The sequence below is a fragment of the Nerophis ophidion genome, linkage group LG22 (genome assembly GCF_033978795.1).
Source record: "Nerophis ophidion isolate RoL-2023_Sa linkage group LG22, RoL_Noph_v1.0, whole genome shotgun sequence".
Taxonomy (NCBI): Eukaryota; Metazoa; Chordata; class Actinopteri; order Syngnathiformes; family Syngnathidae; genus Nerophis; species Nerophis ophidion.
The window spans coordinates 17837982-17864699 of NC_084632.1; the positions used below are offsets into that span (position 1 = coordinate 17837982).

At 38.2% G+C, this 26718-nt stretch overlaps 1 protein-coding gene across 1 annotated transcript; it reads right to left on the reverse strand.

The window, feature by feature from the left end:
• Positions 1 to 162: 162 nt before the first annotated feature.
• On the reverse strand, positions 163 to 26305 carry uhrf1 (ubiquitin-like with PHD and ring finger domains 1). Its single transcript, XM_061883347.1, has 17 exons — positions 26153 to 26305; positions 17354 to 17516; positions 16160 to 16426; positions 12241 to 12395; positions 11833 to 12048; positions 10013 to 10128; positions 9732 to 9918; positions 8708 to 8831; positions 6045 to 6152; positions 5787 to 5891; positions 4630 to 4736; positions 4376 to 4538; positions 4135 to 4272; positions 3960 to 4059; positions 3629 to 3777; positions 1629 to 1727; positions 163 to 1524 (listed from the first exon to the last, which is right to left on the reverse strand). The coding sequence occupies exons 2-17, from the start codon at positions 17504 to 17506 to the stop codon at positions 1378 to 1380; spliced, it is 2334 nt and encodes a 777-aa protein (XP_061739331.1). The 5' UTR covers positions 17507 to 17516; positions 26153 to 26305; the 3' UTR covers positions 163 to 1377.
• Between the last annotated feature and the right edge of the window lie 413 nt (positions 26306 to 26718).

Here is a 26718-nt window from a genome sequence, read left to right on the forward strand (position 1 = left end):
ACAAGAGGGAAACACAAAAGGATGACATAAGAGCACAGAGCTCCTACCAAGAGCAGCCACTACAGCAGCACCATCTTGGAAAAAATATATATATGTATAAAAATATATATATGTATATATCAGAGAGCTCAAACAGTTTGTAAAAGCCAGTACAGAAAACAATAGTATTTTATTATTTTATTGAATAATGTATTGACAAAAATTGCAACATGTGCAAGCAGTTCTAAAACCATATATCAAAAGTAAAATGGACATACAATTTCAGAAAAATATTTACCATTCTGTGAGTGGTGACTATTCACACTGAAAATGGCCAATTATAAAACATAACAAATACAAAAATATCAACCATTCAAGATTCCATTTCAAAAGAACGGTGGTATCTTCCAAAAACAATTTACCACCTCCTAAATGCAATTTTAGTAGTTTTAAACAAGGTCAGGTCCCTAAAATGGAGACATGTGACTGAATAGCAATGCATTAATTAAAAAAAAAAAGGGAAAAAACATGTGAGATTTCTACAATTAACAGTGAAAGAGCATGCTAAATATGGAGTTCTACATGACTCTTTAGACACATTCTTTGGAATCAACCTTTTCTACGGATCCAAATCCATTACAGTTATACTTAACACATTAATGCAGTGGAAACCTAAAAAGTAATTGGTACAAAACCCACAAGCTTGAAGATACCATACTTGAAAGTACTGTATTTAGAAAACCAAAACAGATCTGGGTAGATACTTGCATAGATTTCCTATAGTGCAGTTTCAGTTACCGAATTATGTAAAAGCAAGTTAGCATGTTTATAGTCTGACAGGGTAGCTGGCAAATGCCGGAAACGGTTTCTGTTAATAGGGCATTAAGAGGCGCACAGAGGAAAAATATACATGTAAAAGAGATGGCTTACAGATTTAAAAAAATAGATTGCACCAAAACTGATTTGCCAAAGCCAACGTCAAATAAAAGCTGCCACAACAAAACGGACTCAACTGTGGACAATTGGGAAGATATCTTAACCACTTCTGGCAGCACAAGTTTAAAAACGGATTAACCTGTCCGACTGATTTACTCTGCGGGTATTATGAGGTTATTGGAAACAAAAACGGTTAAAATAATAATACAAAAAAAAAAAAAATCACATTTTAGGGTAACAATGGCGTAATGGTACAGGCAGTAAGTAAGAAAGGGAATTTTCAATTTGTCTTTAACTACACATCAAGGAACAACCATCATGGGAAAATGGTTGCAGTGAAGTCCACAAAAACGGTCAATTTATAAATCATAAAAATATATTAAGAAAAACAGATTCTTTATTGCCTCTGACTGAAAATTGCCCTTACACTTTGTATTGCTGAGTCGGAGGAGCTGCTGGTGATCATCGGCCACTGCTGTAACCTGGGAAAAACTGATTTAAGATCTCCTGCAGCGGTTTGTTGACAGTCATGGAGTAGTTTTTGCCCAAGTCGTGTCTGCAGGCCGGGCAGGTGTACACCTCTGCTTTGAAGGACCGCTGAAGGCATTCCTGCATTAAAAAGAAAAAACAAGTGTTTCTATGTTGCACATTGCTTACAGTAAGTCATAACATTTCTAAAAAAGAAAACAAAAGATTAATGGGCCATTTCTTGCCTTGCAGACATTGTGTTGGCACTCGGTGGTGACAGGTTGATAGACCACTTCTTGGCAGCAAATGCAGAGGAATACTTCTTCAACTTTGTTCAGGAATCTCTGCAGGCAAAAGATCATAATTTTCAATTTCTAACAATAAACAAAATTTCAGCCAACCTTAAAAAGGGTTCTTTTTACCTGTTATTGTTTTTTGTGTATTTAGGATCCACACAAATCCCGAAAATGTGAAATCAAACCATTGAGTCATGGCAGAGATATTTATAAAACAATATTGGTTTCTTCCGAACAAACCCTTTGGTATTGAAGACTTTAGTGATGTATTTTGCTTTGGCATCTGCAGAATATCGCAATATATATGGGAACGGTTTACTTGAAAAGCTTTGCAGAACTCCACCATTTTTATTCAGTTGTAGTAAATAAGTCCCCTATTTTTTCCACTATCCTCCCGCTGCGGGGCAAACAGTTCTTGTACATGTACGCTAAAATCCTTTACTGCTGCCATTTCTAATAAAAAGTATCAGATAGTTTAGGGGACACTATATGGAAGCACTAAAAATTAAAACATGAATGATGGGGGTGAAGACGCAGTAGAAGGCGACAAATAAGACCGCCCACAGTACGGTATATTCGGAAGAAACGGTCAGAAAGCGGCTTTAAGACAGTCTGTAAAACAAAATCGACGCAAAATTTTTACCAAAAGAGTTGCTATTACATGTTATGTAGACCAAAGTAAGTGTTTTAAATGTAGAAAAAAAAAAACATAATATGACCCCTTTAACTGGTCATGTCAACCATATAAACCATACCATATAAAAACGTTTTCCATCTTATTTTATTTTCAGAAATTGCAACAACTACCTTGATGCTTTACACTTCTACACTGTACATCATTTACGGAAAATAAGCTGCTACTTATTTCCCCCACACTTTGAACCCTGCACCTTATACAATGCTGCGACTAATTTATCTTTTTTTCCGGGTTCACAAACTTCACATGTCGGCAATAAATTTAGTTTTGTCACAACAGACCAATTAAACTGTTCAAATTAAATCAAACGCACAATTTGTATTCGATAAGTCAATTAACAAAACGATAAGTGAAAATGAAGTATGCATGAAACGGTTACTCTTTTGCAATGGATGCAGCAGCTGCAGGTGTTTGTACTACATGCACATAAACGTAATAATGATAAGCACTATAAAACTCCCGACTGTTAGTATTACCGTATTATATTAAAATTATCGAAATATCGTGATTGACAAACGCACTATGAAAAACTTAATGAAGGACTAGCGTTAGCATGCTAGCTAGCTTCAATGCCAACATAACAAGCAACATTAACGTCTTTATCCCAAGAAGAAACGTCATATGTCATCTAATCTTGTATAAACACATCACTGTCTAAACAATTAAGATAATCAATTGGAATTTAACATAAAGGCTGAGCAGTCCTTGCACAAAGTGATCAATGTAAATTCAACACAGTCGACTTGAAACAGACATCCATCAGGAAGTGAACTTCCGGTATGCGTGACGTCACACATTAAGTGAAAGGAACTCAAGAATATTGTGTGTCTACTTTAGTCATTTTGAAAAAAAAAATACAACTTGGTTATAATATTTGTGTGTGTGTGTAGACAAGTACTTTTTGAGCACTTAATACCACAATAATGATAACCATGATCATTTTGGTCACAATAACTTTATTGAGCCATTTTATTTATTGTTTTGGTTGGGTATATTTGGGGGTTCTCCACAGAGACATAACCTTTTATATTGCTTTTGGTAGTGAAGTGTGAATTACATTTTATATAGCACTTTTCTCATAGATAGGTATATTTTTATTCAAGTGCAAAAACAGACTATACAAAAAGTACAAGTTTATTGCATTTGAAAGGATAGACTTGCAATATTCTTATTTGTATTATTAAATGAGTGGTTGATTTATTAATTCAAAATATCAGCCTTGGGGATAAAAAAAAAAAAAAAAAAAACTCACCGGGCCAAGTGACAGAGACTCCATTGCTTCATCCCACACTTTTTTATTTAGCGTATCATTCTTGATGATAGACTTCTGTTCTCCAGAAAGCTTGTAAACCTCAACCTTCATTTTCTTGGGACTCTTGGCTGGTGAGCTTTTGGTGGATTCTGAAAGAGATAATAATGAAGTGTTACAATTCCTCACAACAGATGTCAAACTGTTAAGATGTTATCATTGCATACCAAAGACCAAAAAATAATTGGAATGTCAAAAGGTTGGTTAGTGGTGTTATTGCAGTCGATGTGATTTTAAACAAAATGCATTTAAGCTACTTCAGCTATGAACTTACCGCTGTTTTGAGACTTTCTCTTCCTCTTTGCCTTGCTGGGTGTCTCCTCCTCTTCCACTTCACTTTTGTTCTCTTGCTCCTTCTGATAGCCTGCAGGATACTGTGGAAAAAAGTACATTTAGTAGAAATAGAATGACGCTAAAAGCGTTAAGGTTGAGAGTGAGGCGAATATTACCTGCATGACAAGACCAAGCTTCTTGACGCGTTCCTTGCCATCTCTGGTCCATGGCGCCGGTTCCTCGTCATCACGCCTAAGAAGGTAGCGCCATACTAAAAAGCCAGACTTGCCTTTGTCTGGCCAGTACTTCACCACCTGCGGCAAGAACAACAACAAAAATAATAATAATGAAATCAGTGCAGCTGCTCCTTTGTAGGATATAGAAAAATGTTATGAACACTGAAAACACCCCTCTTACCTTGTATATGCCATCATATCGGTTTCCTTCTTCAGGAGAGTATTTACTGTGTTTGCGACCCTTGCAGCTGCGAATCACCCTGACTGGCTTGCCATCCCTCCAGTTCTTTGCCTGGGCACCATTCTTGACATTAACCGGGACATTGCAGTTGATGGCAAGGGCACTGCGAAACACCAGAGCAAAAACAACGTTCGCAAAACAAATGGTGATAATGTTTCGTTTTTTGTTCAATCATTTTTTTGTTAGCATCCTACCGATTCATGTGGGTGAGCGTCTGGTCACATGATTGCTCAGCAGTCCTTTTGTTCCCAGACAGATCTCGCCCTCCAGAACCAGTGTAAGTGAACTCATTTCCATCATCCTACAATGAAACAACAAGACATCAAGAGGGAATCTATACAGATGGTAAGTTGCATGCAAAAGAGGCACAATGAGTCATTCACATCCATATTAGGGATGCACAATAAATCATTTTCAAACTGTTAACTGAAGTATTTAAATGACTAGGCTGTTCAGCTTGAATGTCACGAAATTCGATAAAAAAAAAATTAAAAAAACATATTTATTTTTTTAAATACAAACATTTCCAAGTTTTCAATATTTCAGGTAACGGTATTGGTAAAATGTAAACACCAATCCCTATTCAGGACATAAGATGTATAGATGTGATGTTAGCGATACCATAGTAGTTATGTCCTCTTTAGTTAGGACAAATCTGCAGGTACAGTTAATCAAATCCACCTTTGTTTGACTCTTTCTTTCCGCCAGGTGTGCATAAACTACAGTCAAATCTACATTTTAAAACATTTGATATAAATAATTTATTGTTGGTTTTAAGAATCAGGAAGTTATTCAACTTGCCACCAAAGAATGTCCATCTAAATGACATTTTATATATCTAACTTAATGTACAATAAATTGGACCAGATCCCAAACGCATCATTCTGGTTTGATTGATTGATACTTTTATTAGTAGATTGCACAGTTCAGTACATATTCCGTACAATTGATCACTAAATGGTAACACCCAAATAAGTTTTTCAACTTCTTTAAGTTGGGGTCCACGTTAATCAATTCATGGTTGGACATTTACATCAAGTGTGTTACGGCTGGATCCCCCGCACAAAAGGCAACTAAAAGGGAAACAGGATGACCGCTACAGGCAGTTTGGAACTTCTTACAAGGTGGGAGCAATTCATTTGTTCACCTCTAACCCACCTACAGAGTTTTTTCTGTTTTGTTTTTAAAAAATCGGATATCGCAGTTTTTTTCTTAATTTTATCAGATTATCGGTGAAGTCATAATTCATAGTATTAACCAGATAATTATGTGCCGTGCTCCATATAAAAGTGTCATACTTAAAAATAGAAAAGTTTTAACTCTAAAATGATATTGTTCAGATAAAACATACCACATCATCCTCATAGCCTCCTGCCAAGACGAGAGAAAAGGCACCGTCGTTGCTCCTGCCGTGTATCCCAGCTACATGTGGCCTGTGGACACCAGACTCACTGACCTATAATGAACAAAATATATAGCTACTGAGACAAATGACCACAGACATTTGACAAGTACGGTAAGGACTGGAAATGTACACTTCTTAGTCACAGCATTGTAATTGTAAATACTCCATGCATGGAAATGATCGACTGAATTCTGCTGGACCAACCTGGACTCTGAACTTCCATAGGGAGCCAACAGGGACCCCAGGGATTGGCCCATAGTGGTTTGATGGGACGATGGTACACTGCTTTGTTCGACCAACACAAGCCATTCCCTGCGCAGAGAATACAGCCATGAACATTATGTCTAAAGACAAAGATAGTATGCACCTGGCGTGTAGAACACAAAAAATAGCAAATCATTTAATAACAAAGTTCTACTGTCTTGCAAAATTCGAGTTGAATTCAACATTTTGAGAACAATATTTAATTTGTACAGTGGATTCCTGCCTATTTACGGTTTAGAATTTTAAAGCATGCATATTCATGTATTTGTGATTTAAAAAAAAAAAAAAAAATTTCTGGGAAAACCCATATATGTAGGCTTTCATTTATTATTATTATTTTTTTTTTTTATCAGAAAACCCAAGTTGGTAATTTGTAAATATGTGACAATTAGCAGAAAACAGCATACATGCCCGCAAAAGGGTGACATGTAAGATAACGGCACTTTGTGTCGGAGTGGCAGCACTAGCTTCCAATAGTCAACTTTATTATACACCAGCAATGTTAGACGTGACCAATTTTATAATCTTTAATTATTATTAATTAGTGGTGAGTACTTACACCTTTCACACAAAAAAATATTTTAATGAACATGTGATGCATATTGTAGGGCTTAGCGTGACTAAAATAGAGATTACTCTGGGTGCGTCTATTTTTAGCGGGCAAATCTCAGAACAAAAACTCTGCAAAAGTCGTGGATCTAGAACTAGGCGATATCAAAAAGGGAAAGAAACAACATTTTCCCCCCTATGTGAGTAAACTTCAATATGTATAAATAAAATCTGCTAACAAGTGATATGTGAAGACAAAAGGTTATTTTTGATTTCAATACTCATTTTCTGTCAGGGGTTGAACAGGACAAATGTACTGAAGAATATGATACAACTTATAACCAATTCAGGTAAATAAAGTGGATGCACATATTTAAACCATAAATGTTTTTAGTTTAAGTATGACCAAGCCAATGCTTTCATGTTTTCAAAGAGAACATAGACATCAGCGTTACATGCACAGCCTTAGATTGCTATTTGGGGGCCTGTGTGAACTTTGACATGTGCTGGGGTTTGGGAATAAAGGCGGAAGTGGGTTATGGACAGCTAAAAACCAGTAGGACTGTCTCAATGCATATTTCTATTAAATAGAGTAGCAGCACATATTTGTTGGCTGCATTTTAGGAGTCTTAGTGACAGCCTTTGCGCAACATGATGCCGTCAGCTGCCAACAAATGTGCAACTCTAAGGCTGCTGACCCCAAATGTGGACACAGTGTGTGTATCTGGTGGGAGGTGTTGCTGTTTCAAATATTGTCCAGTGCCTGAACCTGACAGGCATGTGAGCACACTTTCAGGATAGAAAAAAAGGAAAACTGATGAAAAACGAGAAAGTTATTGTTTAAGTACCACTGATACTCGCACACGCCCACATGCGCGCACGCACGTGCGCGCGCGCACACACACACACACACACACACACACACACACACACACACACACACAGAATTAACCTCTACATTCTACCCATCCCCCTGTGCCACCCCCTGGGAGGTTAGGGGAGCAGTGAGCAGCAGCGGTGGCCACGCTCGGGAATCATCTTGGTGATTTAACTCTCAATTCCAACCTTTGTCCATGTTCCATGTAATGTACCACAAAATGTTTTTATTTTTTAGTCTATAATTAAACAATATATTATAATTGAAAATTTAATGTATATTTATAAAACATGCATGCAGAGAAAAACGTTTCCCATTTGGCAATTCTTTCCTGTAGCCACGCCCCCTCGTGTAATATAATCCAGCTGTTGTGACCTGTTTATCTCCATTACGTCAAAAATATGCCTTCTATTTGGCTACTAATTAAACACTCTAGAACCATAACTGGTTCGGAACAGTGTTTGGATTGTAAACATCCAAATACAATTAGCAGCAAAGTAAACAGCCGTCAACATTGTGGCTCGGAGAGCGAAAGGAGGCGACAACAAGCAAGCTGGCGAGACGGTTAGCTAACTAGCGAGCTTGTTTCATTGCTCATGAGATCGTTTTCCCGTCCTGCAACTTAAAGCGCCGTTTCAGCAAGAGGAACATCGATAACCCGCGGCTGAGGCGAGCATTCAACAAATTGTGTCTTTTTGACATTTTATTAAAAAACATGGAAGTGACATTTTGACGCAAACATTTAAAAAGTTTAAAAACATAGATTTCCACGTTTTCGCTGACATTTCACATCCCTGAAGTCAGCACATAGCATGACAAATGTTTGTGAATAACAAATTTAAATGTCAATATAAGGATCTGCCAATGTGTTTACACTGGTCCAAGTTCCTTTATACAACTGGGGCGCTCTAGTGCTTTTAGGAACTAAGTGCAAAAATGTTCAAATCAAAGTTTTGAACCGAACTGGTGTCAGTGATGGATTTGGCCCCCAGGCCGCCAGTTGAAAAGCACTGCTGTAAACCCACTCACCGAGCCAACTAAAGAGATAATTTGGTTTTCTATTGAGGAAACGTTAATGTGCAATATACACCAAGTATAATGTTATCCTTTAATTGCCCAGCCTAAAGTGGATGGATTTACATGTCCTAGAAACATGGATTACACGTCAAGCACTCACCTTGCCCCAGTCCCTCTGGCTTGATGAGCTGGCAGAGGCCATTTTAGCTTTCTTCTTACTCTCTTTCAGCTTCTCTCCAGCTAGCACAACCTCGTTTGTGTCACGGCGGCAATTTGGGCAATACCTAGAATAAAGTCATACAGCACGGCGGAAACGTTTTTAAAGGAGACTGGTTTTGTCAAACAACATCCAGAAGACTGTCACAATAAAAGCCCAAGCAGATTATTTTGCAAGGCTATATGAATGGAGATGTTTTCTTAATTAGTTATTGGCTAGATGCATATTAGAATGACACTCATCAGCCAAATTTTGAAAGTCAAATGTCAGTCTACTGTACAGCAGGGGTTCTTTTTAACCTCGAGGCCCTATTTTTTCCACAGACAGACTAGTGGCCTACTCAAATAATAATACTGAATTAGTAACCTTACTCTTGATTTGAACCATATTCAATAATTACATTTTTAATCTACCTCCAGTTTAACACCTTGTCAAATGATATGAAACCAAGTGTTAATCACAAAGAATATTAGTTAACACAAACTTTAGGTTTAGGGCAGGCTGATTAGAAAAAAAAACTTAATCAAATATACAGCATAGAGAAAGGTCTCATTAATAACTGTCACTTTTTTTATATATACAATTATGTTGGGCTAACAAATTAATTTGATGATGAATATGGCTCTGAGCTAAACCATCAATAAAATTAAAGTGAAAATGAAAATACAACTCAACCACTTTATTCATAATTTTTGCGCTTTAGAAACTTCTATGACTTTAGCTCCAGACTTGTTTGAATGATATTGTCATTATTGCCACAAGTGGTGGAAAAGTGTATTACAACTGAGTATGGCTGCAACCATAACAACCACAGCTGAATAAGATATTTTTTGGAGGGGCCCTCGCAGCCCAACAAGGCTCTATGGTTAAGAAACACTGCTGTACAGGATGTACAATACTTAATAGATTTGGGTGCCTGGATTCATTAATATAGCGTACTGATTTCTTGACAGCCAATTGTACTGACCAGTCCTCGTCATCTGGGATGGTGGTGATGGGTGGGTTCAAGCAGTATGTGTGATAAGCCATGTCGCATTCATCACACAGAAGTTGTTTGTCTGGATCCTGCTTAATGCCACAAATGCTACAGTTACACAAGCGGCAATTTTTATCGGGATCGTCCTTGCAGCGCTTGCACTCGGGACCATTTGATCCTGGAAGAAACAGATATTTTGTTACTTAGCAATATTTAGAATTAAAAATACAAAAAAGTTACAAGGTCCAAATGGCAACAGAAGTGAGTCTTACTTTTCAGAGGACTCTCAGATCCAGCAGGGGTGTCATTTTTAGAACCAGGCTCCTCTATTTTGTAGATTTCATTCACAAACATAATGCGGCAGTCATTGAGAGAATCACCTGCATCTCTGCAAAGCAAAACTAAATTGTAATCTTAAATCGCCAACATTATACTGACATTTTGCAGCACAAAACGCCAGCAGTTTAAAAAGAATACCAATGACAAATTCCATTATTTTGACTTAAGTGCTGTTGCAATGTTTGATACTTGTGTTAAAACGTCAAATCATAGTTTATGCATTTTGCCGTGAGCTTGGAAGCAGTTTTGGATGCCTCCGTTCACAGGGTTTCACAGTATGGCTATATCATAATACCAGGGGCATGGATGTACTTATTTGGACATTAAGATTACGTTTAAAATGCAGGCCAAAGTGGCCCAAATCATTTTTTTTTGTGTTGTTTTTTTTTTTTATCTTATTTTTTCCAGCTGACTGCAAGGAAAATTAGATTTTTATCAGACTCCAGTGTAAACGCAAATGTGGCCCCCATGTAGCCTCAACGTCACTTGTATGCACAGTGGGATCAAGTGAAAACAAAGGAAGTTGACTAGTAGGAACTCACCGCTACTACTACTACTACAAAATAAAATAAAAGTCGCCACACCTTAAATTAGCGTTTTTTACATGAAAATAAAGTAATAGTATTTATAAATGGATGTATATAGTGTAATATATTTGTGAGGATTCTAATCTTTTAATGGCTGTTAAGTAGAGGAGACACAGACATCAGCGTAGATCTATGTGAGCATTATTGTTCAACTCACATGTAAGCAAATGCGCCAAAGCGTCAATTGCAGTCTTTCAACCATTGCTGTTTCTTAGGAATCAAAATATATATTCATATATTACATATGGCCTATTATTTGCGCACTATTGACAAGTGGTTGACTGAAAATTTGGTCTTCTTATATAGATTTTGCGGACCAAAACCGGATGTCGTGATGAAATTCACTTCGGTTGGCGACTGCCTCTTATCCTCACGCACACGAGTGACGTAACACGCCCAAAGCTGACGAAAAAGCCACATACGGATCGCATTGCATTTAGACTAAAGTCACATTTAAAAAGATCAGGTTCCAATCAGATTCAGGACTACCTCCTGGTGTGGCCTGCATCTTAGACTTTGACAAACTTTAATGATCCACAAGGGAAATTGTTCTGATGCCAAAAGATCAGATTTGAAGCACTTTGGAGCATTTAGACAGAGAAATACAAAAGTAAGATAAGGTATTATTTCTATATAGTCATGCCATGCGCATATAGACACAGACGTACAACAGGCGGTGAGAAATGCTGGTAAAAGAACCTTTTTTTGGTCTGAATTGATCGAGTGTGCAGGTGTACCTGATGTTATTACCGGGTGAATCTATATAATTTTAATGAAGATTTTTTTTCGACTGTCTGGGAGAAGAAAAAAATAGCGAGGACGACTTAATTAAAACTGTGCATATTTACAAAAGATAAATGATAATACTTGGAGAGGGTGGGGTGTGGTTTTATTTGCAATTTGGGAACGCTTCTAGAATCGAATATCTCACAGACCCAAAAAATGGTTATAAAAGTGACTGTGGGGTAAAATGTACACACAATTTACACCAAGGCATATCAAATACATTGTATATAGACCTCAATTAAGTGTTTATATATATATTCCAGTCATCTTAGGTCCCATTTAATTATATCTATAATATTCCAAGCAACATTAGATACAGTATAAGTAACGGCCAATCATTGAGCAGAAAAACAGAACTTTTCACGCAAAATTCAACTTACCCGAGAAGAATTTTGGCATAAACCTCTCTCACAGTGCGCGTCTCCCTCTTCCTCTGGATCTCGGCATCATACCAGAAGCCACGCTCCTGGGGATCGTCTGTGTTGTAGTTGATCATAACGATCATACCAGGCTCCAACTGCTCCCACTGGAACACGGTGCGGGCCCTTGGGCGAATATCTTTGCCCAGAAACTGAACCACTCCGTTCTCTGGGTAGCTGCATCAGTAAATGTGACATGGGTGTGAGTATTGCAGTAATGTTTGTCATACACGTTTGAATGATGACACCCCACTGAAACACAAAATTGCTCCAACAGGTGACAAGTTGTGGGATATACTCCAAAAAAATAAATACATCTGAAAACACCATAATGAGGATTGCCAAGCATTATAAATGAGGGTGGCTTACTCATCATATTTAATATGGTACAGTATCTCCTCTTCTGCAGTCTCCCCTTCGGCCACTTCTACTTTAGGGGTCTTGGCGGACTTGGTGACATTCACAATCTGGGCCTCAAACCACGCCCCCATATTCAAGTCTCTTGCATCCACCATTTCATTGATCTTAATGAAGAGGGAAAACAAAAGAAAATAAAGTTTAAAATCGGTTTCTTGTTGGGTTAAAGATGGGAAGCCAGACACCCAATAAGATATGAGGCCTGTTCAACCAAATACTAAAAAAAAAAAAACATTTCTTGCTTACTGAAAATCAAAGACTAACACGTAGGGATCTTCTGATCAGGGTTCCATGCTGCAAATTCTGATACAGATCATCCAAGAATAAGATCAACCGATACCCATCACAAGTATTAATATATTTAAGGTGAGTGCTATTGACAGTTAAACAATATCAGCACAATATTTAAACCAGTTTCTTATTCTCATATATTACATACAATTGAGTAGAACAAAATCGACATTACACAATTAAAATAAAAAACTACTATCGACCAATTTAAATAGTGTTTTTCTCTGTCAAAATAATTATTATAATATAAACATATGGGCTCAGTTCAGAGGATGTTGTTGTGGTGGGTGAAGCCCTTTGAGGCCAAGAGTTGTGTAAGATGTGATTAAGGGCTAAGTGAATAAATAGGGATTGCTTTAACACCAACAACAAAAAAAAGATTTTGAGAAAATAAAAACACCACTCTCGTATCAATCATACACTGATACTACCCTTGGTAACAATACCACCGATTTACGGATCAATCTGCCCTGCACTTACATGTTGTGTCTTAACTGCGACAATGCTGACACCATGGCTTGGAAATATGGCTTTTATAGTTTTTTACATTGGTCGATATCCATAATTATTATTTTTATTTTTTTAAATATATGTACCAGGAAAAAAGTTAAATGTTAACATTTTCATTTCAATAGGAACCTTCCTCTGAATCGAATCCCATCAGCTATCAAGGCAGAAAGGAAAGGTGAACACAACCATGGAAAACATTCAATGTAAACAATATTCTAAAATCACACTTAACCTGTTTAAATGAAAATGCAAAAAATAAGAGATTTGTAAGAAATGCTTGATTAAGCCTTACAAAATAGGGCAATGTGTAAATTCAAACAAAGAAACCTGAGAAGAACAATTTTTTGCAAGTTGAGTAAAAGGGAAGTTATGTGGTCAATGTAACATTAAATTTGGTCAGTATGGAAAGTAATTTATGATATGTAGTAATTATTTAAATAATATTAGACTCATCTTTTTTTAAAGTAGCACATTTTTCTTATTTTATTATGTATGTTATTATATAGTCCTGTTTGCATACATTCGAATAGGGAACAGACGTGGGTTGAAAAGAAAAGAGGAGTGCGGCAAAAGACTATGGTCTGTTTTAAAAAAACTGCCATACTGTCAAGGTGACTTTTCCTGTTTTATCAACAATTAATTCGCTCTCTGTAGCACTCATTTTTAAATTCATATTCTCACTCCATGCAGAGAATCAATAGCCAGACAACTAGATGGTACAACAAACGTGATAGTTGATACTGTTACACAATTGGCTGTTTAGCGCGTCCCTCACTTTGCCCGCTGACCACTTCTTGTTTTGCTAGGTTACCAGGGCACGAGCACATTTGTTCATGCAACCAATCATGCTTCATTCTTTCCAGTTTCTTCAAACCAGAAAAAAAACATGTATATCGAATGTCTTATCAAATACATTTTTCATATATCGCCATATATTGAAATAATTTAACGGCTCAGCCCTGGCTTATACTCCAACAGTTATATTATCCTCTTTTGTCTCTTATTAATCTGTGTGTTAATTTACAATAGGAGAGAAATAGACTATCCCAAAACAGGGAAATTATGTGGTTGAAGTGCAGATACAAGTTCACAAAAACATGTAAAAAACAGGAAAACAACAGGGAAACATCAAGGAAAAAAAAGGACATTCAAAGAGCAGAGCTGATGCCACCATATGCCCTTCTTACATACATCCATCCATCTATTTACTACCGCTTATTCCCTTTGGGGGTAATCTTACATACAGCGTAAAGTAAAACAACAACAAAATAGCGATAGACATATTATGCACTTACGATTGCATAAAACACAGAAAAACAACAAAACAAAAACACCATTTCAACATCCACACACTGCACATCACGGTGGCCTCTGCAGTCCTACACGCCATTGTCTATTGGGGCGGGGGTCCACAGCCAGAAACAGGAAAAGGCCCAACAAAGCAACCCAGAGACTCGACTCGTCTTAAGCTGCCCAGTAGCCTGCAGCCAATGTCAGGTCTGAGAATTTCCTGTTGACTGCCAACTTTCTGATTTAACGTGGTTTCATCTAGACTTCTTAAAAAGTTTACTATTGTGTAATTTCAAGCTAGTTCATTAGCTAGCTTAGCTATTGGCTTGTCTAATCCCGGTGTGTAAAACGTTTAGCCCTGTCATCAATTGATGACGATAAAATGCAGTTTATTTGCCATCTTGGCGGGGATTATTATTAAATTAGGGGAGCAGCTCCACATTCCGTGTGGAGTCACATGATTAAGCTGGGGGACTAAAAATAAAATGTCAACCAAAGAGGATCGGCATCAAAAAGGCTAAACAGCAATGTCCGATCACAAACTTTTACATGAAAATTGTCCAAATAAAATCGGTGGATAATCGATTGGCACGTCCATAAAAACAAATGTTTTCAGAAAGGGAGCATTGTGGTTCTAATGAATAGAACATCATGTGCACCATATCAGTTCTACACATTTCAGAAACGCAACTTTGAGCACTGATGCTCAGCCATTGCATAGGACAAACCATGGCGGTCGCAACATGTCGTCAATGAAATTCACATTTTTATTCAGTTGATTGACAGTTAAAAGGTGAATGATTCAGCAGGTGTGCTGCAGATTAATTTATGTTCTGTTTCTTACTATAAAACAATTCACTGAAGTCGATATGAAAAGCAAAAGTCACATTTTATACCCTGTGGATGCAATGTTTTTGCATGAAATATCATTTATAAAATGAAGCTGCCAGAGAATAAGAAGAGATAGCAAGAGGGACCAGGGTTGCTAAAATAGTGAATGTGTTGCTATATTTTGCATGTATTCAAATTAGGGCTGCAATGATTAATCAGTTTAAAAAAAACGTCCAAATTAGATTCTGTTCTTTTGATTAATCGTTTAGATAAGTGTTACTTATAAAAATGTATCAAACACGGAACCACGGGGAGTGCTCAGAACTTTAAGTACGTGGACCTTTAAAAGAGCATACCTGCATGCGGTGGTACAGTAATCTGTGTGGTGGCAAACAGGTGGATATTTTGAATTTTTGATCTTTATTAATGCACACATATTAAAAGTGGAATATCAATATTGACAATGTGCATTTATTAGGGAAAAAAGATGGAAGGTTATGGCAAGCAACGATTTCCACTAAAATACACATTAAGCCTATAGTGTTTTACTACAATACTTGACTATAGGACGAACTAATCGATTGGATACTAAAATAATCAATTGCCAATTATGTTACTTTTACCTGGTCTTATCGGTGACTACTATGAGCATGTATTACTATTCTGAAAAATAAAGTTTTTGTATTAATAAACTTGTGTTTTTTTTGCTCACCCCCATGGCTAATTAACTAAATTTGAAGTTGAGGTCATCGACACCCCCAAACCCCAATGCCGCAAATACATTGCAGTCCTGAAAAAACACGGTTACTTTAATTCTATAGCAGATGATTTAAAGTCTCAATCTTCAAATATTGTTCGGGGCAATACACAACTACGTTTTCAAAAACATGTGTACAAAACCAACAGAATACCATCAATTGAATGTATTTCATGCCGAACTTAAAAATACCTTGTAATGTCCGAAGCCAGGATCAGTCAGCTCTGTTGTGTTTGTTTGGGCAGAAGTACCGGCGGCCTGAACCTCTGTCTCACCATGAGTTGAGTTCTTGTCAGACTCACTCTGGGTTGAGCCACAGCCAGAGTCCGAGTCCGAGAGCTCGGCTTCTTTGTCCTTGTTTTTGGCAGCTTCAGCAGGGGGCGCGTTCTGTCTAATAAGCAACTGCACGATGTCATTCAGGCCCACGTTATAGTCGAATATGGTGTGGCCGTCCTCCATCTGTCAGAGAAAAGAAATAACAACAGAATAATACTGTGCTCACAATAAACAAGTAAAGACTTTCAAAGTATCAATCATCAAAACATTTACTGTATTTCTAGACTATAAGCAGCCACTTTTTACTATGATTTGCACCCTGCGGTTTATAACACGGTGCAGTTTTTTTTTTCTTTGTTACCGGCCATAATGATTTGTATTCAACAAATACTTTTGTGTTATTGTTTTTGCTATGGCGCCATCTTTAAGACGATGTCACTCGCTGCAGGTGCTGCGGGTTGTAAACATACCACCAGTTTCGTTCCTTGAACGGGAAGAATACACGTCCATTGCAATTCTGCTCGTATGGATTCTTCATTTACCACTCCAAACAACAATGCAACAAACAATCCATGCTTATTAAATTGTCCCGTGTATGATGTCAGTAGGACTATTTTTATGCATATGTGTATGTGCTATCGTAATGTAATCAAGCTAGCGTTGTTAGCATTAGCTAATATTCCACAATGTTTACAAGTGTCTGTAGTATTATTAACTTACAATGGCATTCTTGCTGTATTGTTTCAGTTACGTAAGTTGACTAAAATGTCACTGTGAAGTTATGAAGTCTGTTGAGCTGATTGGAAAGCCAGCTTCTACAGCTAGTGAGTCCATGTTGATTACTTCTGTTTTGTTTTGTTTGGCCAGCCGTTTTACTGCCGTGTGATAGGCACCGTTTGGAAACAATTAGGATATGTAAATAAACATTTACAAAATCTTCCATACTGGTAAATATATGCATCTTATAGTCTGGTGCGGTTAATATATGTAAACCTTAATTTATTTTCAAAATTTGGTGGCTGCGGCTCAAATACTGGTACGTTCTATAGCCTGGAAAAAACAGCAATCAAAGTATTACTTCATCTTTGAATAAAAGGTATTTGGATTTACCTGCTTGCCGCGGTAGAACAGCCTCTGCTTCTCAGGCTCCACTTTGAAGAGCTCCGAGATCTTCAGTCGTAGCTCGTCCACCTTGGTGAGCTTGGATAACGCGTCCACCTGGTGGGTTTCTTTCCCATCCATTGTACGCACCTGAATCCACATTGCAGCTGCCCTGTGATGAGATTACCTCCAGGTGAACTCATATACATGCTGTTATGTCCTGTATGTTCACATGCACTAAAAACAAGCTCTTATTCTGACACATATTTCTTACTTACAGCTCTCAATGACATCGAACAGCACAGATTGATTCACAGCATGTTTGTGCTTGTAAACTGCATACCGTTATAGAAACACACGCACCCTCAAAATTTCAATTTCACTCATTTATTAACACAACTGTTCCACATTAATATAAGGATAATAAATGAAAGGAAAATATTTTGTTTGTTTCACAACAACTCAGTCACCTTTCATTAAGCATATCTAGCCTTATAACTGTGGTTTGATAAGAAATTAACAAAAAGACAAAAGTTAACTTTTTTTGCTTTCGCCGAGGTAGCCAGACAAGTTAAGTAGACAACAAAAATAATAGAGCAAGAAATGCATACAACCATGTTGTGAAAAAAGTCTACAAAATCATTTATGTAAACTCAGCTCTAAGTCGTGAACAAGGTTACAAATTATACATTACATGACCTTCACAGAACAAACAAGTCCAATAATGGACTAATAATTTCCACCCAGTGTTCATTAAAACAACAACCTCCCGGCATGATGGACCGATGCACCCCTGTCCTTTTGGGGGCGACACAAAGCTCTGGCATGACAACATAATGTAAGGGCTCGTGCAAAGCCAACAGATCAAGCGCATAGCTTTCATTTTTAAGGAAGCTGATTTCATTTTTTTCCATTTTATAACTTGCTTATTGAATCAGATTGCCGAGAAATATTAGAGATTCCCGCAGCACTTTGTTGTTAAGGCGGCCGACTTAACAACAAAGAGCCACCGCCTAGTCTTAACAAGCTACTCCGCTTAGTTCTGCCTGTCAGTCTTTGCACCACCCAGCATTGCCCCCTCCCACAAAACCATCTAATTGGTTACACGCAAAGCGGTAACAGCCAATCAGCAGTGCGTATTCAGAGCGCATGTAACAGCCAATCAGCAGTGCGTATGCAGAACGCATGGAGTCAGTGCTCCTTCAGTGTATTGAGCAAAAAGGTTAGCATAAGGCAGCGGACTCTCCCCAAATTATAATAAACACCTCCAAGTCAACTACTAGTAACATCACTATGAGCCCGTTGACATTCTAGAAACATAAGCGGGAGCTCAGCTCGCTCGCAGTCTTTGAGGTGAAGGCTAATTAGCTTTTAGCGTAACGTTAGCTCACTGTGCGTTGTGTGTGTGTGTTACGGACAGCAAAGCCATGTCTGTCTGAGAGAAAGACAAGCGTTATTGACCTACAGTTAACAACTAAATTATTTAACTTTACCTTTGTCTGTTTTGATTGAGCTGTGTTGAAGCCACAAAAAAGGACATTATGTTAAATGAAGTGAAGTGAAGTGAATTGTATTTATTTAGCGCTTTTCTCAAGTGACTCAAAGCGCTTTACATAGTGAAACCCAATATGTAAGTTACATTTAAACCAGTGTGGGTGGCACTGGGAGCTGGTGGGTAAAGCGTCTTGCCCAAGGACACAACGGCAGTGACTAGGATGGTGGGGGCGGGAATCGAACCTGCAACCCTCAAGTTGCTGGCACGGCCGCTCTACCAACCGAGCTATGCCGCCCCACCCCCAAATGAAGAGTTTCCTGAAGCTGTCTTATATTTGATATAATGATGTAACTGCATTATAAAGCTTACATGAACTGCATGGTGTTCAAGGATGAATAGTCTCTCCTATTGCACTATTTTTTCAGCTATAGTTACATTAATCATTCGTAATGTAGTAGCCTAGTTTTGAACGGCAGGGTCCCTGCTATCACAACTTGCTAAAAATATAACATTTACATAATAAAAATACATTTCAGGCTTCCCAAATGCTGTAATACATTAAGCATAATGAGTTGAGCATGTCAGCATGTGGCCCCACTTTTAACTATATTTTTCAAACGCTTACTTAGTCATTAATTTGACTTTGTAAGTCATTATTTTAGTATCTCAGGTAACTAGGACTGTTTTTTTTTACTTTACGGAAAAAGTACCTAGATGTATATCATATCGCCATTCAGCAAATGGAGCGGAAAACACAACCAATAGTTGAAAGGCTTCTTCACGCGACAAAGCCGGCCTACGTCACCACAGTCTGTAGTCTATTGCCCCCCCAGGCTGTGGTGGCAGCGACGAGATGGAGACGTGATGGCAACAGGCCGAGTTACACCGATTAATATAACCTCCTTCACCGGTCCCCTCCCCCTGAAGAGTCACCATCTTAACTAACACATTTTCTGGGGGAAACACTGAATATGATGAACATTTCCAAGCGTTTCACCCAAAATTCAAGCATTTTTCAAACCTTGAAAACACAACATTGAAAGCAAAACATTTTCAAAGTTTTTAAGCACACATATGAACCCTGTGCACGACAAAATGGACAATTTGGCACTTTGTGGGAAAAGATTGTATATCAAAGGCCTACTGAAATGAGATTTTCTTATTTAAACGGAGATAGCAGGTCCATTCTATGTGTCATACTTGATCATTTCACGATATTGCCATATTTTTGCTGAAAGGATTTAGTAGAGAACATCGACGATAAAGTTCGCAACTTTTGGTCACTAATAAAATAGCCTTGCCTGTACCGAAAGTAGAAGACGGTTTGTGGAGCTTCTCACATCCGCACATTGTTTACAATCATGGCCACCAGCAGCGAGAGCGATTCGGACCGAGAAAGCGACAATTTCCCCATCAATTTGAGCGAGGATGAAAGATTTGTGAATGATGAAAGTCAGAGTGAAGGAATAGGAAAAAAATAAATAAATAAAATTTAAAAAAAATAAAAAAAACTTACTTAGCGCAAAAATCCAAGGCCTACTGAAACCCACTACTACTCACCACGCAGTCTGATAGTTTATATATCAATGATGAAATATTAACATTGCAACACATGCCAATACGGCCTTTTTAGTTTACAAAATTGCAATTCTTAATTTCCCGGGACTTTTTTCTTGAAAATGTCGCGTAATGATGACGTGTACGCGTGATGTCAGGGGCTGTTATAAATATGAGCGCTGCGCACACACACACAACTAAAAGTCGTTGGCTTTAACGGCATAATTACACAGTATTTTGGACATATGTGTTGCTGAATCTTTTGCAATTTGTTCAATTAATATTGGAGAAGTCAAAGTAGAAAGACAGAGTTGGGAAGCTTTAGCCTGTAGCCACACAAACACACGGGGATTCTTTGTTGAAATTCACGGATGTGAAACTTTACTATGGATCACAGCGAACATGGATCCCAACCGAATGTCAACCAGCAGGTTTCGGTGAGAAAATTGTGGTTAAAAAGTCGCCTCTTACCGGATATCAGCTGACCTTGTGCCTCCCCTACAGCTGCCGTTGACTTCCCCGAGACACTGCGCGTCAACACGTGGACGTACACTTCGACTATCAGGTACTGTTAAACTCACTAAAACACTAGCAACACAATAGAAAGATAAGGGATTTCCCAGAATTATCCTAGTAAATGTCTCTAAAAACATCTGAATCCGTCTCAATGCAACGCGATTGCAATCGCGTTTTTTTTTTTTCTCTAGTCCGTCGCTATCAAAATCCTCAAACACGAATCTTTCATCCTCGTTCAGATTAATGGGGAAATTGTCGTTTTCTCGATCTGAATAGCTGTTTTTGTTGGAGGCTCCCATTAAAATCAATGTGAATATGAGGAGCCCTCAACATGTGACGCCATCTTCTGCGACTTCCGGTAGAGGCACGGCTTTTCTCCAGTTGCGAACTTTATCTTGGATGTTCTCTACTAAATCCTTTCAGCAAAAACATGGCAATATCGCGAAATGATCAAGTATGACACATAGAATGTAACTGCTATCCACTTTTAAATAAGAAAATCTAATTTCAGTAGGCTTTTAAAACTGCAATTTAGTAAACTAAAAAGGGCGTACTGGCATGTGTTGCAATCTTAAGATTTCATCATTGATATATAAACTATCAGACTGCGTGGTCGGTAGTAGTGGGTTTCAGTAGGCCTACTGAAATGAGATTTTCTTATTCAAACGGGAATAGCAGGTCCATTCTATGTGTCATACTTGATCATTTTACGATATTGCCATATTTTTGCAGAAAGGATTTAGTAGATAAAATCGACAATAAAGTTTGCCACTTTTGGTACTTCCTGAAAAAGCCTCGCCTTTACCGGAAGTTGCAGATGACGTCGCAAGTGTGGGGGCTCCTCACATATTCACATTGATTTTAATGGGAGCCTCCAACAAAAACAGTTATTCGGACCGAGAAAACGACAATTTCTCCATTAATTTGAGCGAGGATGAAAGATTCGTGTTTGAAGATATTGATAGCGACGACTAGAAAAAAAAAAAAAAAAAAAAAAAGTCAAAAAAAAAAAATGCGATAGCATTGGGACATATTCCGATGTTTTTAAACACATTTACTAGGATAATTCTGAGAAATCCCTTATCTTTCTATTGTGTTGCCAGTATTTTAGTGAGTTTAATATTACCTGATAGTCGGAGGGGTTTGTCCACGGGTGTGTTGACGTCAATGTCTCACGGATGTCGACGGCAGCTGTACAGACGACACAAGCTCAGCTGATATCCGGTAAGTGGCGACTTTTTAACCACAATTTTTCACCGAAACCTGCTGGTTGACATTCGGTTGGGATCCATGTCTGCTTGACCCCGCTCTGATCCATAGTAAAGTTTCAGCTCCGTGAATTTTAAACAAGGTATCACTGTGTGTTTGTGTGGCTAAAGGCTAAAGCTTCCCAACTCTGTCTTTCTACTTTGACTTCTCCAATATTAATTGAACAAATTGCAAAAGATCCAGCAACACAAATCTCCAAAATACTGTGTAATTATGCCGTTAAAGCAGACGACTTTTGCCTGTGTGTGTGCGTAGCGCTCATACTTCCTAAAAACGCGTGACGTCCTGCGAAAACGTCATCATTACACGACGTTTCCAAGACGAAACTCCCGGGAAATTTTAAATTGTAATCTGGTAAACTAAAAAGGCCGTATTGGCATGTGTTGCAATGTTAATATTTCATCATTGATGTATAAACTATCAGACTGCGTGGTGGGTAGTAGTGGGTTTCAGTAGGCCTTTAATTGGATTTTAAAAGAATGCTGATGCCTTTCCTTATACTCAGACATGCTGCAGCTGGAGCACTGACCGGACATTGTATTGTGATGTTGTGAAGGGGGCGTGGGGGGGTCGTCATTTGAACAGCAGAAAGGGAGGGAAGAAGCTCATTTAAAGGCCTACTGAAACCCACTACTACCCACCACGCAGTCTGATAGTTTATATATCAATGATGAAATATGAACATTGCAATACATGCCAATACGGCCTTTTTAGTTTACTAAATTGCAATTTTAAATTTCCCGGGACTTTTTTCCATCCATTTTCTACTTGAAAACGTCGCTTAATGATGACGTGTACGCGTGACGTCACAGGCTGTTATGAATATGAACGCTGCGCACCCACACAGCTAAAAGTCGGCTGCTTTAACGGCATAATTACACAGTATTTTGGACATCTGTGTTGCTGAATCTTTTGCAATTTGTTCATTTAATATTGGAGGAGTCAAAGTAGAAAGACGGAGTTGGGAAGCTTTAGCGTTTATCCACACAAACACATGATGATTCCTTGTTTAAAATTCACGGAGGTGAAACTTTAGTATGAATCATAGCGGAAATGGATCCCGACCACTTGTCAACCAGCAGGTTTCGGTGAGAAAATTGTGGTTAAAAAGTCGCTTCTTACCGGAGAAAAGCTGAGATTGCCCAGTCCATAGCTGCCGTCGACTCCCCTGAGACAGTGCGCGTCAAGACACCTGTGGACGTACACCTCCCACTATCAGGTACTATTTCACTCACTAAAACACTAGCAACACAACAGAAAGATAAGGGATTTCCCACAATTATCCTACTGAATGTGTCTAAAAACATCGGAATCCGTCCCAATCAGAGGTGGGTAGTAACGCGCTACATTTACTCCGTTACATTTACTTGAGTAACTTTTGGGATAAATTGTACTTCTACGAGTAGTTTTTATGCAACATACTTTTACCTTTACTTGAGTATATTTATAGAGAAGAAACGCTACTTTTACTCCGCTCCATTTATCTACATTCAGCTCGCTACTCGCTCCTTTTTTTTTTAATCAATCTGTTAATGTATGTTTTGGTTTATGACAGAGCTTTAAAGTAGGATCTGCGCATGCCTGAGTTTCACCAATCACATGCAGTCTCTGGTGACGTTGGACCAATCAAACAGAGCCAGGCGGTCATATGACCTGACTTAAACAAGTTGAAAAACATATTGGGGTGTTACCATTTAGTGGTCAATTGTACGGAATATGTGCTGTACTGTGCAATTTACTAATAAAAGTTTCAATCAATCAATCAAAAGTGTAAAGGAAAAAAGACACTTTTTATTTCAACCATACTTCCCGTCAAAAGCCTAAAGACTGATCGCACAGTTCCTGTCTTCACAATAAAAGTGCAGCTCCATCGCGCCTGCGCTAACAAAATAAGAATCTTCGAAAGCCAGCGCAAACAAGCTAGCAAGCTATGAAGTTTGCCGCCAATGTATTTCTGGTAGAGTGTATAAAAACGAATATGGAAGCTGGACAAATAAGATGCCAAAAACCAACGACTTTCATGTGGTATTAAACAGAAAGGAGGAACTTTTTCCCCCTCCATTTGAAAAAGTGGACGTTATCAGCACTAAAATGCAAGTCATCAGAATCAGGTAATACACCAACTTATATTCTTGTCTTCATGAAAGATAGGAATCTATATGTTAAACATGCATATATATTCATTAAAACACCTTTAACATGTCAACAATAACGGCAAAATAAATAAATATAAATTATATACTGTATATATAAATGCATGTATATATATATATATATGTATGTGTATGTATATATATGAGGTAGATCACCTCGACTTGGTCATTTATTAAGTAATTGATTAACGTTAAAAAACTTATTCGGGTGTTACCATTTAGTGGTCAATTGTACGGAGTATGTACTGTACTGTGCAATCTACTAATACAACTTTCAATCAATCAATCAATCAATAAATGCCTACTGAGCCTATGGTGCTGTTAAGTTATTGTGGCTCAATGTGCCTTAATTTTTTTTATTTTAATGTACTATTATTTTAAATATATTATTGTTTTAGTTGCTTAAGAGATATTCATGGCTCTGAATTTGCTCATTGCTATTTTTATGTTTTTGTGCATTATTTGTTGCCGTAATCAGGTTACTCATCAGTTACTCAGTACTTGAGTAGTTTTTTCACAACATACTTTTTACTTTTACTCAAGTAAATATTTGGGTGACTACTCCTTACTTTTACTTGAGTAATAAATCTCTAAAGTAACAGTACTCTTACTTGAGTACAATTTCTGGCTACTCTACCCACCTCTGGTCCCAATGCAATCGCGTTTTTTTTTCTAGTCCGTCGTTATCAATATCCTCAAACACGAATCGTTCATCCTTGCTCAAATTGATGGGGAATTTGTCGTTTTCTTTGTCCGAATAGCACTTTTTGTTGGAGGCTCCCATTAAAATCAATGTGAATATGTGAGGAGCCCCCGCACTTGCGACGTCATCGTCTGCGACTTCCGGTAGTGGCAGGGCTTTTCTCCAGTTGCGAACTTTATCGTGGATGTTCTCTACTAAATCCTTTCAGCAAAAATGTGGCAATATCGCAAAATGATCAAGTATGACAAATAGAATGGACTTGCTATCCCCTTTTAAATAAGAAAATCTCATTTCAGTAGGCCTTTAATTGGATTTTAAAAGAATGCTGAGGCCTTTCCTCATACTCAGACATGCTGCAGCTGGAGCACTGACTGGACATTGTATTGTGATGCTGTGAGGGGGGGGAGCTCGCCATTTGAACAGCAGAAAGGGAGGGAAGAAGCTCATTTAAATACAGTGCGGGAAACTGCCACAGGCCACGCCCAGTTCTTTTAAAACCAAGCACATCCGGACGCGAGGGAGCGCTAGCAAACAATATGACTATGGAACATGCCCAAATATTCCCTTTCTGAGCTGACTAAAACAACAATAAAGTCATCGATTGTGCGCATAAGCGCACCACGGGGCGTCCTAAAGCTTGCAAAGCGCTTTATGGCGTGCATATACGCGTTGATCGAAAAACACCAACACAAGAGGACAAAATACAGGAAAAACGTAACAATATAATTATTATGACTTATTGTGTTGTGTTTATCGTTTTGGGGGAAAAATGACGCGCATGGGATTAAAAAGGACGATTGGTTTCACTTTAAAGCGGCGAAGACTGCTGCAGGAAATGTAACATATTCTTCTCAGTCACACAAGGGAGCTAAGCAAGGTTCACCTCGGACTTACTACCAGAATTAACTGTAAAACAAAAAAAATGGGGAAGTTAAAGTCGGTTTGCTCGCCGCTTGATAGTAAAATAAGAGTTGGAAAAGTTTGCAGTGCGTCCGCCTGGGTGAGTCTTTGTGGCAAGCAGGCGAGAAAACGAGGCAGGACAAGTGAGCTAACTATGCTAGGCACTGGCTGTAAACACCAGGATTTAAACCAAATATTATAACCAAAGACTGTACCTGTTTGTTCGTCCACGCAAGAAAAAAAAACGGAAATTAACGGAGTTGTTGGTTTGAGTACCGGTAACTTCTCCACGGTCCAGCTCGGATGCCTGTTGGCTTCTTTTCAATGAGTAATTCTTCAAGACTTGGGGTATCCCGCCCAATTTCCCAACCCCGCGTCGCTATTGGCTGCTGCGCTCCCACTAGCTGGATTTTATTGGTTCGCAGAGCCATCACTCTGGAGTGTAAATGGCGCTCAGTTTCAGCGCGCGAAACGACACTTCTCGTGGGTGCAGCTCACTTCCAACCATTCATCGCGAGATTATGCAATGGCGTTAATCTCGAACCCGGACAGATGGCAGATACCTGAGTACTGTACAGTCAACAACATTTTCGACCTACTGGTACTTTACTATTTGTAAGAATGTTTTTTTTTGCTATTTACACAAACTAACACAGACAAATCATTGCAGTTTCCAATCGCCGTGCTATTACACAGATGATACAAATTTATTACGAAAAACTACCCCCAAAAAATGTTGGGTTGCCAGACGTGATTTAAGTACCTTTAATCTTTCTACTGG